At 46.8% G+C, this 19,267-nt stretch overlaps 1 protein-coding gene across 1 annotated transcript in view; it reads right to left on the bottom strand.

The window, feature by feature from the left end:
* Positions 1 to 19,267, bottom strand: part of ADAM12 (ADAM metallopeptidase domain 12) — a 394,288-nt gene that overhangs the window by 114,114 nt on the left and 260,907 nt on the right. The window contains exons 5-6 of the mRNA XM_070363357.1: positions 14,416 to 14,492; positions 864 to 1,044 (exon numbers count right to left, since the gene is read on the bottom strand). Coding sequence (XP_070219458.1) covers positions 864 to 1,044; positions 14,416 to 14,492 — 258 coding nt within the window. The remainder of the gene's footprint in view (positions 1 to 863; positions 1,045 to 14,415; positions 14,493 to 19,267) is intronic.

The following is a 19,267-nucleotide window of genomic DNA, read 5'->3' as shown; positions in this document are numbered from 1 at the left end:
TGAATTCGGGGCCTCTAGCCAGATGGTGCTACCCTTTTCCTTTTTGTGAGTTCGGTTGTGGTCTGTGGAGCCCCTGGGTCACTGATGTAAAAGGGTCAGGCAGCCATTCAGGGTGGAGGTTCCCTGGTGCTGCACCAGCGGTGACCTCTTAGCCCGGAGGCAGATTGCGCTCCTAACTGCATTGGGCAACCTCTGTCTCCAGCCCTGCTGCAGAAGGGAAGACCTGTGATGAGCAGACCCAGGGCTGGGTGGCCAGAGAGCAGACACCTAGGGGGAGAAGTGGGATGCCCAGACGCCCCATGGCGTCTGGACTAGGGGTAAACATCACACATTTTCAGCCACACTGCTGGACCAAGCCCTAGTTCACCCAGGGCAGGAGAGTGGGCAATGGCAGGGAATTCTTCCCGAATTCTAAAGAAGATCCTAATATAAAACAGATTGGCTGTGGAGAAACCTCCATATTGTCTTTCTCCTCCCGTAGAAGGAGGGCTGCCCGAGGGTGCAGAGGGTCTGGTCCAGGCCTGTGTACCACGGAGGGGTGTAAGGGAGGGGCAGACTTCTGGGCCAAGCCCAGGAGGTTATCATCAGAGACAGTGAACGGTGATTTTGAGCCCTCTGAGCCCAACTCTACCCAGCACAGGTCAGTGAGTCTGACCCTGACGTTTGCAATACAATGACGGAGTTTTCAGTGTCTGATTATGTTCTGCCCACCTCATATCAGCCACCTCTAGATAAAGTAGTTGACTCCATCCCTCAGACACAAACGGTAGAATTTCTCCAGATGGCCTAGTGGTGGGTGTCCCTAGTTGGAGCCCCCGTGCCCCCCACCGTCTCCAGAGATGTAATGTGGGGTTTCCTCCTACCCTTCTTGTCTGGGTCTGGGAGGCCAGTGGAAGCCTGTCGTGCAGAGTGAGGCCCGACGTATTTGATCCACATGATCCCCAGGTGCCCGGCAAGTTTTCCACTGGGAAGAGTTTGTATCTGTTGGTTGCATTTTTCATTGGCTCCAAAATATAGGTGTTATTTTCAAATGTAATGAGTCCCCTGTTGAAAAAGAAAGAAGAAAAATTACGTAACTTTTAAGGGCAGCTTCTTGTTTATGGCTAAAACCCAGTTCTTAATGACAGAGAGTATAAAAAAAGAAATACCAATTTATTTATATATCCTGGGTCTGAATTGGAAAGGGCATTTCTGTGCCATATGCTTGCATTGACTTATTTTTGCAAATATTTTGGAAGACAAGTCTGAGAAGTTTTTGTTTCAAATGTTTTATGGTAAAGAATAGACTGTTTAGTCTTCATGCCTTTCATTTGTTTTTTACTTCTCGAGGATACATTGCTGGGAAGAAGAGTTGAGACAAAAGATGTTTCATCTGCTTAGAGAGTAATTAGATCTAAATTAGCAGACATGATTCCGAAGGGAAATCTTTATTATTTTTTTTTTAAGGAAAATTCCTACATCTGAATTATTCATTCTGATCAACAAAATTTCCTAAATAGTTGAAAGGATTCTGATATAAGTTTGAATATAAACTTAAGCTTTTTTAAAAAAACTTATTGTTGGGCTTCCTTGGTAGCTCAGATAGTAAGGAATTTGTCTGCAATGTAGGAGACCTGGATTCAATTCCTTGGTTGGGAAGATCCCTTGGAGAAGGGAATGGCTGCCCACTCTAGTATTCTTGCTTGGAGAATTTCATAGACAGAGGAGCCTGTTGAGCTGCAGTTCATGGGATCGTAGAGTTGGACATGACTGAGTAACTAACACACATGGTTACCAAAGGAGATTAGATTAGATTATAGTCGCTCAGTCGTGTCTGACTCTTTTCGACCCCATGGACGGTAGCCTACCAGGCTCCGCCGTCCATGGGATTTTCCAGGCAAGAATACTGGAGTGGGCTGCCATTTCCTTCTCCAGTGGACCTTCCCAACCCAGGGATCGAGCCTGGGTCTCTTGCATTGCAGACAGACGCTTTACCGTCTGAGCCACCAGGGAAGACCAAAGGAGGGTGAGGGATAAATTAGGAGTTTGAGATGAACAGATACAAACTACTATATATAGCATCGATAACAACTAGGTCCTACTGTATAGCAGAAGGAACTATATTCATTATCTTGTAATAACCTCTAATGGAAATGAGTCTGTTATACACATAAAGGGGAATCACTTTGCTGGACACAAGAAACAAATGCAACATTGTAAGCCAACTATACTTCAGTGAAAAAAAGGGTTTTAAAAAGGATGCTTTCTTGGGTACTTTGCTTATTTAATTTGTGGGCAATGTGTGAATAAAGGAACCAATGTAACGTAAGTGCACAAAGCAACATAACCGTTCCTCGAAGAGCTGAGGTCTGCATCTGGGTCTGTTTGGGCTAAAGGTATACAGCTCTTTAGAGGCCTGAAGAATGCCTCAGCACCGAGACCAAGAAGGAGGCCTTCAAATCCAATGATCTGGTTTGAGTTCCAGCTCTGCCATTTCCTGGCTGTGTTGCAGGACTTGCATGGCAGTAGCTCTTTGTTTGGAGAAGGCAAAGGCAACCCACTCCAGTACTCTTGCCTGGAAAATCCCATGGACGGAGGAGCCTGGTAGGCTGCAGTCCATGGAGTTGCTAAGAGTCGAGCAGGACTGAGCGACTTCACTTTCACTTTTCACTTTCATGCATTGGAGAAGGCAATGGCAACCCACTCCAGTACTCTTGCCTGGAGAATCCCATGGACGGAGGAGCCTGGTAGGCTGCAGTCCATGGGGTTGCTAAGAGTTGGGCACGACTGAGTGACTTCACTTTCACTTTTCACTTTCATGCATTGGAGAAGGCAATGGCAACCCACTCCAGTACTCTTGCCTGGAGAATCCCAGGGACAGAGGAGCCTAGTGGGCTGCAGTCTATGGGGTTGCACAGAGTCGGACATGACTGAAGTGACTTAGCCGCAGCAGCAGCAGCAGCAGCTCTTTGTTATTGACAAGGGCAGACCCAAGGATGAGGCTTCTGTTAATATACCCATTCAAAGACTGACCATTTCAGGAAGATCCTGTGCTTTGTTCACATGTCTCTCCCTATCCTGGCCATCTGTGGCTCCGTGGTACAAAACATAGCATTAATAAGATAACTATGCTTCTTATGGGCTTCTCTGGTGGCTCAGAGGGTAAAGCGTCTGCCTGCAATGCATGCTTCTTTAGGAGTGACAATAATGAAGAAAGAACCCTTTGTGCTAACATTTACATTTGGGAATAAAAATATAAATTCTTTTTAAAAAACTATTTTACTTTATTTATTTATTTGGGCTGTGCAATACCTTAGTTCTCTGACCAGGGATTGAACCTGAGCCCCCTGGAGTGACAGCACAGAGTCTTAACAACTGGACCACCAAGGAGGTCCCTAAATGCATAAATTCTTTTAAAAAATAGACATATATGCTAAATATTTTAACTTGCAGAGACAGAAGGTGGCATTAGCTCATGGACCCCAAGGCATGTGTGACCTTCTGGAGAAGGACAGAGCTGAGGCTGTATCCTTGCTGTTGTTCAGTCACTAAGTCAAGTCTTTGTGACCCCAAGGACTGCAGCATGCCAGGCCTCCCTGTCCCTCACAATCTCCTAGAGTTTGCTCAAGTTCATGTTCATTGAATTGGTGATGCCATCCAACCACCTCATCCTCTGCCACCCTCTTTTCCTTTTGCTTTCAATCTTCAATCTGTACCAGCATTTGGGTCTTTTCCAATGAATCAGCTGTTCACATCAAGTGGACAACTTACTGGAGCTTCAGCTTCAGTGTCAGTCCTTCTAATGAATATTTAGGGTTGCTTTCCTTTAGGATTGACTGGTTTGATTTCCTTGTTGTCCAAGGGACTCTCAAGAGTCTTCACCAGCACCACAGTTTGAAAGTATTAGTTCTTCAGTGCTCAGTATTCTTTATGGTCCAACTTTCACATCTGTACATGACTACTGGACTATGGGAACCTTTGTTGGCAAAGTGATGTCTCTGCTTTTTAATACACCGTCTAGGTTTGTCATAGCTTTTCTTCCAAGGAGCAAACATCTTCTAATTTCATGGCTGCAGTTACCATCTGCAGTGATCTTGGAGCCCAAGAAGAGAAAATCTGTCACTAAGGCTGTGTCCTACTTCCTGGAAATGAGCCATGTCAGCTTCCTTTAAGTGATGGGGGAACATCAGCCTACAGGTTGGTTTTTGACTTTCTCTTTCCAATGTGGAACAGGAAATTCTTTAAACAGGCTCTTCCTGATGTTGAAATGAGTTTTTTTTGGAGAAATGGAAATTTGGGTAACAGTAAACTGGCAGCTCCGAGAGTTCCCACACATCTAGCAACTTCTGTTACCAATCAAGTTGACCACAATCATAAATGAACACAATTTTCATGGAAAATTCATCTGATTGTAAATAGACACTTAAAACACACTGACTCTTAACCTTTTTTGAGACATGAATCTCCTTACACTCTCCCCAGGAGAATTCACACATACATGCTGCTGCTGTCGCTAAGTCGCTTCGGTCATGTCCGACTCTGTGCAACCCCATAGACGGCAGCCCACCAGGCTCCCCCGTCCCTGGGATTCTCCAGGCAAGAACACTGGAGTGGGTTGCCATTTCCTTCTCCAATGCAGGAAAGTGAAAAGTGAAAGTGAAGTCGCTCAGGCCTGTCCGACTCTTAGCGACTCCATGGACTGCAGCCTACCAGGCTCCTCCGTCCATGGGATTTTCCAGGCAAGAGTACTGGAGTGGGGTGCCATTGCCTTCTCCGTCACATATACATAGATCCATAATATTTTGCAGAAAATTTAAGGAGATTCAAAACCATGGATGTGGTCCATGGACTCCAAGTTTAGGGAGTCAGTTCTCACATGTGATTTATATAGCCTGAACCCAAGGATTTGAGAAATAGCTTGGTCTTTAAGTAACAGCTGAAAAAGTCAGGTGCTCCATCAGTTTCTTTCAGATAACCTGAGCTTGTTCCCAAAGGAAAGAGATTGGAAAATGTCTCCCACGATTGCTCCTTTATTTGTTCAGCCATTCACTCATCCTGCATTTACTGATGACCTACTTACAAGTGACCATTTAATCGTTCTTATATTTTAATGGAATGACTGTATTCTAATACTCAAATGGCATAAAAAGAGAAGGTATGAATTAGGCAAATATTTATTTTGAATACAACTGGTAAACCCCCCCACACACACCAATCAGTTCATTATTATTCAACTGGCTTACTCCACGGGTCCTGTTCTGTGAAGTCTCAGAAGCAGTGGAAGGAACAGCACAGTCATGTTCAGGATGATCACAGGCTACCTGAAATGATGGCACTGGGATACACAGGGCACTTGGGAAACATTGGGGAGTGAAGCTGCGTGTTACCAACACTGGCGGCATAGCTGCTCAGAGACAGGGAAACTGGAGTAACTGAGGACGTTTCGGCTTATTTCGAATCCCACAGGTCGACAGAAAGTCCTTGCACAGAGGTGTTCTCTTATACTCCCCCACCCCCTCCAACTAGCGTCTTCAGGAATCTCAAAGCAGACCATACAGACATGGCTCTGGTCATCAACTCTGGGGAGGCTTGCATTTTTTTTTTCTTTCTTTGAAAAGTTCTTTATGAACTAAAACTTAGATTCCTAAGTTAAGATGGGTAGTAGGAGATTTCTGTTTATTAAAGTTGATTTTGTAAAAGCCTCAATTAAGAAAAAGCTTTTTTAAAAAAGAGGCCAGGGCAAAGTGGAAAATGAATAATACACTTGGAGGGAAAAGAGAGATTGGCTAGAAAACTGACTTTCCAGCCCCCAAAAGAAAATGACACCAACATTTCATCTTGTATTGCAACATTTTCTATTTTGCATTGAATTTCAATAAGCTTAAAACTTACAGTAAAACATGTCACCAAGTTCTAATCATGAGAAGCATATGACTGAAGAAGTTTTTCTACTTAATGGAAAATTTCTAGAAATTGTTATTCAGTCATAAAATTGTTCTGGTATCTCCTTTTATCTTTTAAGTCATCCAAGGGCCAGATGTTGAGAAACTGGGGTGAAGTCTTTCCCTTTGCTGCAAACCATTGGCAGCCTAGAATACATCTTAATTAAATAATTGCTTTGGCCTGTCTTGTGTATAATTAATCACTTAGCTCTAGAGATTGCTGGAAACCACAGTGGACACAAAATTCAAGGATTCAGGGTTTCTGAGATTTAAAATTTGATGTTCTCACAGCCCTTTCTGGCCCCAGGCTAGATAAGCAGATGTGATTTAAGTTGTATGTCATAGGTAGTTCGTTGTAAACTTGGAGTTGGAAGTATCTCAGAGTGAGGGATTTAAATCCAGCAGACTTCGAAAGTGAGGCTCTTTTCCCACTGGTAGAGGAGGGGGAAAGCTTCAAAGTCAATTTGCAGTGTCTGGGAGAGATGAAGAGTGTGGGTATCTTCTCCCTGGGGATATTAGGAGGCAGAGGGGAACACTAGACCAGCCCTTATGGGGAGGGTAAGGCCACCTTCTGGAGAAGGCAATGGCACCCCACTCCAGTACTCTTGCCTGGAAAATCCCATGGACAGAGGAGCCTGGTGGGTTGCAGTCCATGGGGTCGTGAAGAGTCGGACACGACTGAGTGACTTCACTTTCACTTCTCACTTTCATGCATTGGAGAAGGAAATGGCAACTCACTCCAGTGTTCTTGCCTGGAGAATCCCAGGGACGGGGGAGCCTGGTGGGCTGCCGTCTATGGGGTTGCACAGAGTCGGACACGACTGAAGCGACTTAGCTGCAGCAGCAGCAGCAGCAGCAGCAGCAGCAGCAGCAGCAGCAAGGCCACCTTCCAGGGCAGTCAGAGGTGGTGAATGGAGGAGAGCAGAGGAGAGGGGGTGGTTGAGGGTGAGGACGGCCACCCCTCATGGCACCCTGCCTAGGATACACCTGGTCATTTTCCCCACTGTCAAGGCCACACAGGTAGCTGGAGATACAGGTGGGACCCAATCTTGACCCATGTATCTGAACCTTGAGGTGGTCAGCTCCCACACTCTCCTGCCTGCCTCCTGCTGGCGCTGTTTCAAGAGGGATGTGGAGACAAGAACAGGGCTGGCCTTGATGGAGGGCAGAGGTCAAAAGGCAAAGGGCCAGAGAAGTGGAGTTACTGCTCTGAAAACAGCCAGCCTTATTTTAAATGTTGGAATCCTACTGTTTTTCTTTCAGAGGAAACAAAGAGAAATCTATTAAAATTTTAAGTCGATTCTGTTAGCTTTCAAAGTGATAACCCAGGCGACCTGTACTTCCTCAAGATAAGTTTTGTTCTTCTTAAAATTCAGTTTTTAATCTCCAAAGCAATGGTGCATCAGGCAGTAACACAGCTTAATGGTGCTGTTCTTACTATGATTTTTCATACCACTCCCAGGCAAACAGGATAGGGCACATGGATTTTGACAACCTGTAATAAGACGATGATTCAAAAATATGAATTAATCTGGCTACTTCCATGTTCAGCTGCTAACTGAATTTTCTTGAAAAAAGACTTTTAGGCTCAACACTGTGTGGCCAGGACTTCCCAGCAGTCTCAGTGGTAAAGAATCCGCCTGCAGATGCAGGAGACACAAGGGACACAGGTTTGATCCCTAGGTCGGGAAGTCCTCTGGAGTAGGAAATGGAAAGCCATTCCAGTATTCTTGCCTGGGAAATCCCGTGGACAGAGGAGCCTGGTGGGCTACAGTGTATGGGGTAGCAAAGAGTCAGACATGACTAAGCACGCACTGGTGCACACACATAATGTGCTGTCAATCATGAGTTGGCATGAAATTCAATTTCAGTTCCTTTATGGGAGGAGCTCATGGGTAAAAATAATATCCCAGCCCATTTGTGTTTGAAACATAGGGATAGCAGCAGTGATACTAGTGAACCCATTAGTATCATCAGAGTTTTTAAAAACATTTTTTGGCTGTGCCACATGGCACGTGGGAATCTTCATTCCCCCACCAGGGATCGAACCGTGCCGCCTGCATGGGAAGTAGAGAGTCTTAACCACTGGACTCCCAGGGAAGTCCCTGGGCTTAATTTCAACAAATAATTTCCATGTGAAATACTCATGTGCAATCAAAACAAATACTCATTATCCCCTACTATGTGCAAAATGCCGGGCCGTCTCCCGTGGTACCCATAAAGACGTCTCACCTGTGGTTCCTGCTTCAAATGTAATTTATAACCAGGTTTGGGAGACATGACCAAAGAGGTAAAACAAGCTGTCATAAAAGATTTTAAGAATACCTCTTGCTGGCACATCGATAATAAAAATAGCAGCTATGATTGATGGCTACCCTGAGCCAGGCTCCTTTTAAAAATAACAGCTATATTGAGAACTAATTCACCAACCATTAAGCTTCCTCTTTAAAGCATGCAATCCCCTGGGTTTTAGTATATTCACTGAGTCGTACAAACAGCATCCCTGTCTACCCCTGAACACTCTCATCACCCTCGAAGCAAACCCTGTTCCATTAGCAGTCACTGCTCAGCTTCCCCGGCTCTTGAATTTTGCAAATGTGATAAGTTTCAGGATCTCAAGATGAGATTATTCTGGACTTAGGGTAGAACCTAAATTCAGTGATGTGTGTCCTCATAAGAGATGGAAAAATGAGAAGCACAGGGACCCAGGGATGAAGTCACATGGACAGAGGCAGAGACGGCAGAGATGCGGCCACAAGCCTAGGAATGCTGAGGACGGCCAGGAGCCAGGCATGGACGGATTCTCCCGCAGAGCCTGCAGAAGGAGCTAACCCTGCCAGCACCTTGATTCAGACTTCTGGCTTCCGGCACCACGAGAGGAGACCCTGCTAGTGCTTTAAGCCCTCCAGTGTGTGGTCCTGTGTTAAAGCAGGCCTAGGAAAACAACATGGCCCACGGCTGGACCTGGCTCCCCAGCCTGCTCCCTGTCCTTGGCCACTCTGGATGGTCAGCCCCTCTCCTATGTCCCTGAGGGCTTGTGCCAGGGTGGGCACCACTGACTTCCAAGTGTAAAATGCCAGAGCAACTCCGAGCTGCCCACAGGCCGGCAGTCAGCCCAGCATGGTTGATAAACGGCCTGTGGGAAACGGGGGGCCTTGAAGGGAGCTCTGGGGGGACCTGGAGATGCGAGGCAGCTCGGGAACCAGGTGAGGGGTTGAAGGAGTAGGAGAGCAGGTGAAACAAAGGTCTGAGCACGCTCAGAATGCAGTGAATGAAAGAGAGACATATGTGGATGGACAGCAGGGCCCACAGAAGGGGGGTGGGCATGGGACCCGGACAGTGATCAGCCATGGGCAAGGCGCTGACCTTGGCTGTAGCCCGCAGGCTGCCCCTGTGGCCACATCACTTCCTGCGCTGCACACGCTTCGTGCAGATGACGATGCCGACTCTTCTAGGCATCTCCAACCTCCAGCCCCCAGGACCTGGCTCCTGCTGGCCCCTCTTCCTCTGCCTTCCCCACCTCCGTCCGGGCCTCAATCAAATCCACAGGCTCCTTCTCTCGTAACCAGTGGTGACCCCCATCCTCTGGCCTGTAGGATGCCAGCTGCCTTAGGGCTACATCTCCCGGCAGAGGCTTCCACCGTCCGGGGCAGCCCTCGGGCAGAGGCTTCCAGGCTGACCCAAAACCTGTGAGGTCCACGCCCACCATCCCTTCCTGCATGGTTCCCTGGGCCCCTCTGCTGAGTTTCTTGTGTGGTTCTGTGTGACCTACTTCGTGGCCCTGACTTTGTTACATTAAAATGATGTCTGGCTGGGCAGGGATGGCATGTGAGGAGGTGATGGATAAACGCCTGTGGAAACACTGTTGAACAAGCATTGGAGTGAAAAAGAGGCTCTGATGTGTACAGCTTATGGAGCTGTGTGGTTTGGAGTGCAGAGGATGGCGGGACTTAGATGATCAAGCAGTGTTTTTGAAACACGACCTTCTGGAATGTGCAAGATGGTCGTGAAGGGAAGGGTGGAGGCAGGAAGTGTGGGTGGGAGGCAATTTAAAAACCTGGGTGGGAGGGCTGCTCAGGGGTGGTGGTGGGGAAATGGGGAAGGGGGGATACTGTAAGCGGGGGTTAGGGAACACAGACAGGGGCTGGGGCCCTGCAGGAGGTATTCAGAGACCCCCAGGCGCCACACTTAGGAGCCTGGGATGGGCTGGATCTGTAATGGAAAAGAGTTCAGGAAGGGAGCCCGTCTGGGGATGGAGGAGTTGGGATTTGGACCTTCCACGCTTTGAATGAGAGTGGGGCTTGGGAGAATTGGGACTTGACCTTGGGGTCCTGCAGGGTGGGGACCAGAGCAGCCTTGGAGATGGTGTGGATGGGCTCCGAGCCCAGCTGTGGCCCCCACAGATGTTTACACAGGATGACGGAATGAGTGTCTCCATGGGAAGAAGGTGACAGGAGCAGAAGAGCCCTGGGCAGGGAGGGTGTGGCCCACGGGGTAAAGGGAGGCCAGTGTAGCCCAGACGAATAGAAGCTACAGGAGCAGAAGGTCACAGAACAGAGGTCAAGGTCAAATTCACTTCACTTCCACTCTAATCTAATTTCTTTCTTAATATGATCTACTACGCTTTGAAGATTTTTTTTTTTTTAAATAAACTTTGGACTGGCTAGAATTAAATTTCACTGCCCTCCTGATGGCCTGGGGACAGCACATTGATTCCACCAGCATTTATTGAGCATTTATAATGTGCCAGGTTCTAGGCAGTACCAGGGTGGGCCCAGGGCCCTGCTTTTCTAGCAGATAGGACAGCACAGGCAAGGCCATCTCCACGTGCCTGACTTTTCAGTCCCTTAGACCACTGTGGCCTGGGTCATTTAGGTTGAGCTGTGAGACCTGGAGAACCCACATCCACCTGCATTGGCAAGCACTCAAGTCTGGCTTCGAGGTACCAGGGAGGCCAGCAACCCCACAGCATCTTCACCCCACAGCAACCCTTCACTCCTGGTCCTGTAGGAGGGCTGAGCCTCATTTCCCAGCTCTAGTCTTGCTCCCTCCATCTTGCTTTCTTCCTAAGATCCTTTGTTCACTTTCTCAACTGAGATTTCTGGTCGACTTCTTCAAAGGGGATCAATTCAATTTAGTTGTTGTTCAGTCGCTCAGTCATGTCCGACTCTTTGCAACCCCATGGACTGCAGCACACCAGGCCTCCTTGTCCATCACCATCTCCTGGAGTTTACTCAAACTCATGTCCATCAAGTCGGTGATGCCATCCAACCATCTCATCCTCTGTCGTCCCCTTCTCCTCCTGCCTTCAATCTTCCCCAGCATCAGGGTCTTTTTAATGAGTCGGCTCTTCACATCAGGTGGCCAAAATATTGGAGCTTTAGCTTCAGTGTCAATCCTTCCAATGAATATTTAAGACTGATTTCCTTTAGCACTGACTGGTTTGATCTCCTTGCTGTCCAAGGGACTCTCAAGAGTCTTGTCCAGCACCACAGTTCAAAAGCATCAATTTTTTGGCACTCAGCCTTCTTTATGGTCCAACTCTCTTATCCATACATGACTCCTGGGAAAAGCATAGCTTTGACTATACAATAGGCTCTCAGCACATCTTAGATGTGGGAGGCAGCATGAGATAGTTTCAAAAATTCAATTAAACAAAAATACTCAGATGTGAGCTTATTTGCTAATTGAATAAGTACACACATTGCTGTGTTCATTTAATGTTTTGTATGTATTTTAGGTATGTAATATAAAGTTTACTGCACTAAATTTTATATAATGAAATCGACTATAACACAAAATGCAGGAATACTTCTTGCCTCCCAACACTATTGAAAAATAGTCCATCAACTTATTTTTCAAAAGATAGAGTTGACTAGTGCTATGGTCCGTGGGATCAGAAATAACCATTATAATGAAAGTAATCATTTTGTGAGCGTGTGCATATCTATGCTCAGGTATTGTAAACCCCACTTAAAAATGCGTCTGTCATTACAACAAATGCCTGGTTTACAGCTCTACCAGCCTCCTCATCTATCTTGTGAATGCTTTTCCTTACGTCTGTTCAAGCAAAAAGGTGGTTCCTTAAGAAATGAAGCCTAATTTTAACCGTCCTGCCTACAGGGGATGGGAAGACTCTGAGCCCCCGAGACTCCTTGTACCAGATTTCTGAGCAGGAACTGAGAGGTGGGGAGCGAGAGAACAAGGAGACATGGCGAGAGACAGTTGCTTCCCTCCAGGATCTCACGCTCTCTCTGGCCAGGGTGGTGTCTGTGAATCAAATCAGGACACGGGGACATGGCTGTGTGGATGCTCCAGTGGGAGGGAGCCAGGGCTGGACATCTGTTCCATCACAAAACACAGCCGCTGAGCTTCTCTCGGGGGTGAGGGCAGCATCCTCTCCCCACCATTGGAACAGTTTGGTACTTGTGCCCGACAGTGCTGTGGAGCATCCGTTGGTCATGGGGATACTCCTGGGCTAGGGCCTCGGGAGCAGGGGATGAGGCACACAGCAGCGAGTGCAAACAAGAGAGAGACCAGGAGAACCAGGAACACTGCGCTGAAACCGTGCTAAGGAGGGCAGGGCATCTTGGGGAGACATACGATACGGTACAAAACTAACTTACGGCTTGAACTTCCCGTTTGACTTGGAGTCCTTTCAAAGGAAGGATAAGCTCCATGGCTGAGCTCGTTGTTATGACCTATTTTCCACGTTGGACTTCATTCCCTCCATTAAAGAGCTGTTTCCTCTTTAATCCCCCTGTCTACTGGGATCTCCAGGCCTTTCTCTCTCCTTATCTGTCCCCCTTCGAGACTCAAGTGAAGAAGGATGACTTGTTTGCTTCCTCCCTCTCTTCTCTCTTCCAGGACGGAGCTCTCCCTGCCTGCCCATCTTTTGATCAGCCCTTTTTGAAGCAAAGCAGGATGTTCCTTCTCTGCAGGACTGTAATCTGCTGGGCTCTAATTAATGCGTCCCCCAGGACTCTCGACTTTTCCTCCACATTCCTAGCTCTGAATGTATTCTGGGGTCACACCATATTTCACTTGATTTTTAATCCCTATTTTCTTTCTCAAACTCTCCCAGGCTGGTGCTACTCCAGTTGCTTTTGTATCCCCCCTTGCAATTGATTCTTCCGCCAGGGAGCAATTGATCGAATACAGCTTTGTCTCCGGTCTGATTCTCCCCTCGCAAGATCACAGAGTTGACTGCATAACTCCGGAATTTCTCTGTTGACGCACGGTCTGCTGCTTTTGCAGTAACAGCACAAAGATCTGGGAAGCTGACATTCTTCGGAGCACCATCTCCACGCAGTGAGCTCTGTCAGGCTTCCCACCCAGCCTTGGTGGTCGACCCCAGATGCCGCAACACTTGTTCCCCTGACTTTCCCTGAAACTCCAGCCACAAGTATGTCACAGGATCCCTCTGCCAAACTGTGGTCTGTGCCAGGTACCCACAGGAGGGAACGATCTCCAAGTGCCGGAGACAGGAGGTGGGCCGCTGAGACTCAGCCCCTCTGGGGAAGCTGGTCAGAGAGGTGGACCCCTCTGTGTGGGGCCCTGACAGTTACCTGCACCTTTGGGGGGATGGGCCCGGGATGAAGGATGTGGAGTAGAGAGGCAGCAGCAAGGCCAAGCACAGCGGGTGGACCTGTCCTATTTAAATATTACTCAGAATGCTCTGTCTACCCAGTCCTTCATCTTCATGATTTAAACCTAGTTAGTTAATACCACCAGAGAAGGCAATGGCACCCCACTCCAGTACTCTTGCCTGGAAAATCCCATGGATGGAGGAGCCTGGTGGGCTGCAGTCCATGGGGTCGCTAAGAGTCAGACATGACTGAGCGAATTCACTTTCACTTTTCACTTTCATGCATTGGAGAAGGAAATGGCAACCCACTCCAGTGTTCTTGCCTGGAGAATCCCAGGGATGGGGGAGCCTGGTGGGTTGCCGTCTATGGGGTCCCACAGAGTTGGACATGACTGTAGCGACTTAGCAGCAGCAGCAGTTAATATCACTGGTTTGGCCACACCTGTCCTTGGCTCACCTGCATCTGTGCTCAGTCAGTTGCTTGCTTTGTCTCCTAGTGAGAAGAGGCCCTTTTCATTTTTATGAAGCAAGCAGTTGAAATGCAGATACCTAAAGTCCTTTTTTTTTTTTTAACACCAGAAATTGTTTAGCATGGAGCCACATGGACAAAAGATAGTCTCCAAATCCTTAGATGCTGGAAAGCAGCCAATGTACAGGCCTGAGGATGACCTTGAAAGAGGGGCAGCCAAGGAAGGCACACTGCAGTGGGGGGGTTGCAGTGGGGACAGACGGGGTGGTCCTGAGGAGGTGGGGGGCATGGGGCTTTCAAGTTTTCACAAGAGGACTCCTGGGTCCTGTGGAGGCGAGGCCCACCCACTGCTGTATTCCTTTAGAGCGACTGGAGAAGGGGGGTGGTCCGCGGTAGCTGTGCTTAAGAGCAGAGTTGTCACCATCAAGGTCACTTACCTGAGACCAGAACAAGTGCTGAGACTGACCGCCGATCCAGAAGAGCCTTGCACACGTCCATGATAATAACAGTGACCCTGAAAAGACGAGACAGCCACTCAGTCACGATGCCGTCCTGCCCACTCACAATAAAACCACCGTCTCCAACCACCTTGCTTTCAGCAATGGAATTCCCTTTGGCATAAGATATTGAACCAGCGGTCTTAATGTTTCATGCCAGCCCCTCGTGACCCAGCCAGGATCCATGGCAGGAATATCTGATTTGCTTAAGAGATTATCAGGAGGGTCTTTAATTGCATCCCAGCTTCATTTTCATCTCTCTGAAACCCTTCAGGAAAGCCCTGATGCAGAAGGTTTGACACAGTCCAGCAGCTGAACAAATCACACGGCCATTGCCATTTCCCACTCGTGTAAATTGTCTTTTGTAATGAGACGAGGAACTGTATGGGGTATTTAAGCACACTGTGAAATGCAATAAAGTGAGGCCTAAATCTATGACTTAGGAAAACAGAAAAGGAGATGGGAGGAAGGCGGGGTGAGGAGAGAGAGAGGGTTCCTGGATGAATTGCCCAACTGAGAGCAGAGAGGCTCTCCTAGCAGGAGAGAAAAATAAGAAGGTCTTCTGAGGCAAAAATCCCTGGGTGACGTGCCTGCAAGATTCAATTTCTTTAATCATGTCACTTGCCAAAAGAAATCACAGCATGGACACCTCCTCAGTGAAGACAGATACCTGTCCGGAATCAAGGTTAATTTTATCGTTGAACAAAGGTTTCGTTGCAGCCCCAATTAAGTGGCTGGCTGGCTAAGTGCACTCAGCGCTCCTCATTGAAGGCATCCAAAGTCCACCGGTGTGTGGTCCCCAGCAGTGGGCTGCGTCTTCCAAGGGGCAGGGGAAGTGGGCGCTGGAGTTTCAGCCTCAGCACACAGCTCCTTCGGTCAGGGACTCACTTTTCCAGGGCAGGGCTGGGTGTCCTGTTGTCCTGCCTGATACAGACAACGTTCCAAAGACCACCTTGACTGTGCTAAGCAAGGGGACTGGAGGAGACTGGGTGGCCAGGGAAATCTGATGATACCGTGAGAAAGGGGCCACGGTGATCTCTTTGTCAATGAACCGAGGACAAACTTTTGGGATCATCTGAAAGGCAGGAGATGGGAGTGCTGCAGGGCACTTGTTCTTTGGACTTTCTCTTGTGGATTCTGGAAGTCCTTTACATATTCAGGATACTGACACTTTGCCTGTTACTCTGTAAGAAACGTCTTTTTACCTGACTCATGGTATCTTTTGTTGTACAGACTTTCCAGTTCTCCTAAAGTCAAATTGATACACCTTGGGTATTACTTTAGATGGCTTTCTTCAAGGTTATTCAGATGTCCTCTCTTGTTTTCTTCTGTTTCTATAGTCTGAGGATTAGCTCTTTAAATTGGAATTTTTTCTTGTGTAGGTGTGACATTGCAATCTAACTTGCCCCATGAACCGAGAGCCAGCTGTCCTTCACCACCATGTTCCTCTTCTTAGTCCCCTTGTCGTGTATTGAATAACCACACACGTATCTGGCTCCGCCTCTGTTCTCTGGGCTAGACCACTGAGGCAGACCTCTCTCAGTCCATTCCTGAGCTGTCACCACACTGTTTTCATTCCTCTTTTTCTATAGGAACATTTTGATATCAGAGCAAGTTCTCTCTTTGGATTGTGATTCCTTTCACGTACCATAAAATCACCCTTTTAAAAGCATGCTATTTCGGGCATTACGGCCTTCACAATGTTGTGCCAGCATCACATCTAATTCCAAAACATTTTCATCATCCACAGAAACCTCGCACCCATTAGCAGGCACTTCCACTACGCCCCACCCTCAGCAACCACTAAACTACTTCCTGTCTCTACGAATCTGCCTCTTCTGTTCATTTCATGTAAGTGGAATTGTACATAATGTGGCCTTTTGTGTTTGACTTCCTTCACTTAGCATAATGTTATCAAGGTCCATTCACATTGTAGCATTGAAATGAGTATTGGTACTTCATTCCTTTTCATTGCTGAATAAAATGACATTGTGTACTTAGTCGTGTCTGACTCTTTGTGACCCCATGGACTGTAGCCTGCCAGGCTTCTCTGTCCATGGGATTTCCCAGGCAAGAATACTAGGGTGGGTTGACATTTCCTCCTCCAGGTAATCTTCCTGACCCAGGGATTGAACTCAAGTCTCCAGCATTGGTAGGCAGATTTTTTTTTTTTTTTTCCATTGAGCCACCAGGGAAGCCCAAAATGATGTTGTAGGGATATACCAAATTTTGTTTTCCCATTCAACACTTGATGGGAATTTGGGCTGTTTCCACTTTCTAGTTGTTTTGAATAGTGCTGCCATGAACATGTGCCTACAAGTTTTAGTGTGGACATGCTTTTTGGTTCTCTTGGGTATACACTGTGGTAGGTATATGGTTACAAATGGGTAGGTGGGATTGCTAGATTTTATGGTGACTCTGTCAACATTGTGAAGCACTGCTGAACTTTTTTTCCAAGCAGCTGAACCATTTTGCATTCTCGGAGTGTGGGAGGAATGTGCAAACTTCGCATCCTTGGAGTGTGGGAGGAATGTGCAAACTTCGCATCCTTGCCCACACATGCTATTGTCTACGCTGTTGATTACGTCCGTCCTAGTGTATGTGAAGTAGTATCTCTCTGTGGTTTTGATTTTCATAATGACTTAAAATGTTGAACATCCTTTTTTGGCTGTGCTGCACGGCATGTGGGATCCTGGTTTCCCAGCCAGGGATAGAACCCGCACCCCCTGTACTGGGAGCTCAGAGTCCTAACACCTGGACCGCCAGGGAGGTCCCCGAACATCCTTTCATATGCTTATTGGCCACTGGTCTATCTTCTCTGGAGAAATGTCTACTCAAATCCTTTCCCTGCTTTTTAACTGGGTTTCTGTCTTTTCATTGTTGAGCTGAAAGAGTTCTTTATGTAACCTGGATACTAGACCTTATGTGATTTGAAAATACTTTCTCCCACTTTGTGTGTTGTTCTCTCACTTTCTTGATGTATTTTGAAGCACAAAAGCGGATCACTTTGATGAGGTCCAAACTCTCTATTTTTTAATTTATTTGCTCATGCTTTAGGTCCCATATCTGATAGACCCTTATCCAACCTAAGGTGATGAAGACTTATTTTTAAGAGTTCTGCAGGTTTAGCTCTTGCATTTAGATATTTGATTCACTTTGAATTAATTTTCATACATGCTTAAAGTAGGGGTCCATTTTCATTCTTCTGCATGTGGATATCCAGATGCCCTGAACCATTTTTTAGAAATCTATTACTTCCCTAATTTGTCTCAGCAACCTTGCTGAGAGTGAGTTTTCTTTTGATCCTATTTTTCTTCAAAAGTTTCTACACTATTATAGGCTATTTTCTCTCTCAGGTGAATTTTAGAATCAAATTTTAAGCTCTGCAATAATCCTTTGAGTTTTCAGCTTGACTACTTAGAATGTATGGGTCGGTTAGTCAGGATTTGTAGTTTTCAAATAATGAGCTTTTCTATTCACATACATGGCATTTCTCTTCATACAATAAAGCCATTTTTTGTACCCTTTGGTCTAGTTTTAGATTTTTTTTGGATGGCTTTGGAAAGTTTTCATTAGGTTTATGTCTAGGTATTGTATAGATTTGTTGATATCTCAAATAGGATCTTTTTTTCTATTTCATCTTATGCATGGTTATTTTTAGTGTAAAGGAAAGCTTTTTTATTTTTTAAAGTTGATCTTGTAGCAGACATTGCTGTTGGGCCATCTTATCAGCTTAATAGTTTGTGGCATATCTTGGATTTTTATATTGTCGGTTAAACCTACCACAAACAATGAAAGCTTTGGGGGGCTCCTTTTGGACCCCCATACACTGTAGAGGAGTGGGGTGCCCAGTGTCCAGGGACAGAGGTGGGATGGGGAACCACCCAGAGAGGGAAGCATATGTACAAAGACGGGTGATGGGGGAGAAGGACAGTTGAGGGAGGGCTAGAGGATTCGCTTGGCTAGAGGATTCAGGCACAGACGTAGGCTCACTGCCCTTCTCCGCCCCCCCTGGCAAGAACATCCTTTTCAAACAGCACATGGCTCGGGAAGGGGTGCGTGAAGGGCAGTGATGGGGCACCCTGCATCCAGCCAGGCCACAGGCATCCAGGCAGCCCACGGGGGACCCTTGCTACCAGTCTGCCTCTTCAGTTTCCATGGCAAGTAACTTTTAAAAGGCTCCATGGACTGCCCCTCCCTCACCCAGGTAACTCTAGCTTTGGGTAGAGTTGGGAGTTATAACAATTCTAGAAACATGGGGAGATTGTACAACTGGAATGCAATGCCCCAGGGCATCAGGGGGGTGTGGCCCCCTCTGCACAGGGTTGGGGTGGGGTTCAATTCTGGGCACCCAGCAGGCATGTAGGAGCTGAGACGACTCAGAAGGTGAAGCAACCCAGCTGGTGTTCCGTTTAGGCTGCCTGGGGAACCAGCATCACTCAGCTTTCACCTACTTTTTTTGAGAGTCCTGTGCCTGAAATCATTTGCTCTTTTTTAGAGAACTGTGAAATACTGCTATCAGAAATCAAGTATTGGTTAAAAAATTAAAACCCAATTGGTGACAATAGTCTATAATGACTGACCTTTGAAATTTCAAACTCATTTATTCTCAGTCTCAATTTACTTTTTAATAGATTACTTATCAAATGTACTTTCAAATTAAATACTCACAAATATAAGCTCATTAAAGCATGAGCTGAGAACAAATTAGTATAAAATTAATTTTCAGTTCAACAACGAGGATGAAGCATTGCTTATCAAAGAGGAGGGAGCACATCCCAGCTCTTGTACA

Source organism: Bos mutus, chromosome 26 (genome assembly GCF_027580195.1).
Source record: "Bos mutus isolate GX-2022 chromosome 26, NWIPB_WYAK_1.1, whole genome shotgun sequence".
In the NCBI taxonomy this organism is placed as follows: Eukaryota; Metazoa; Chordata; class Mammalia; order Artiodactyla; family Bovidae; genus Bos; species Bos mutus.
This window is presented reverse-complemented; position numbering and strand designations above follow the sequence as displayed.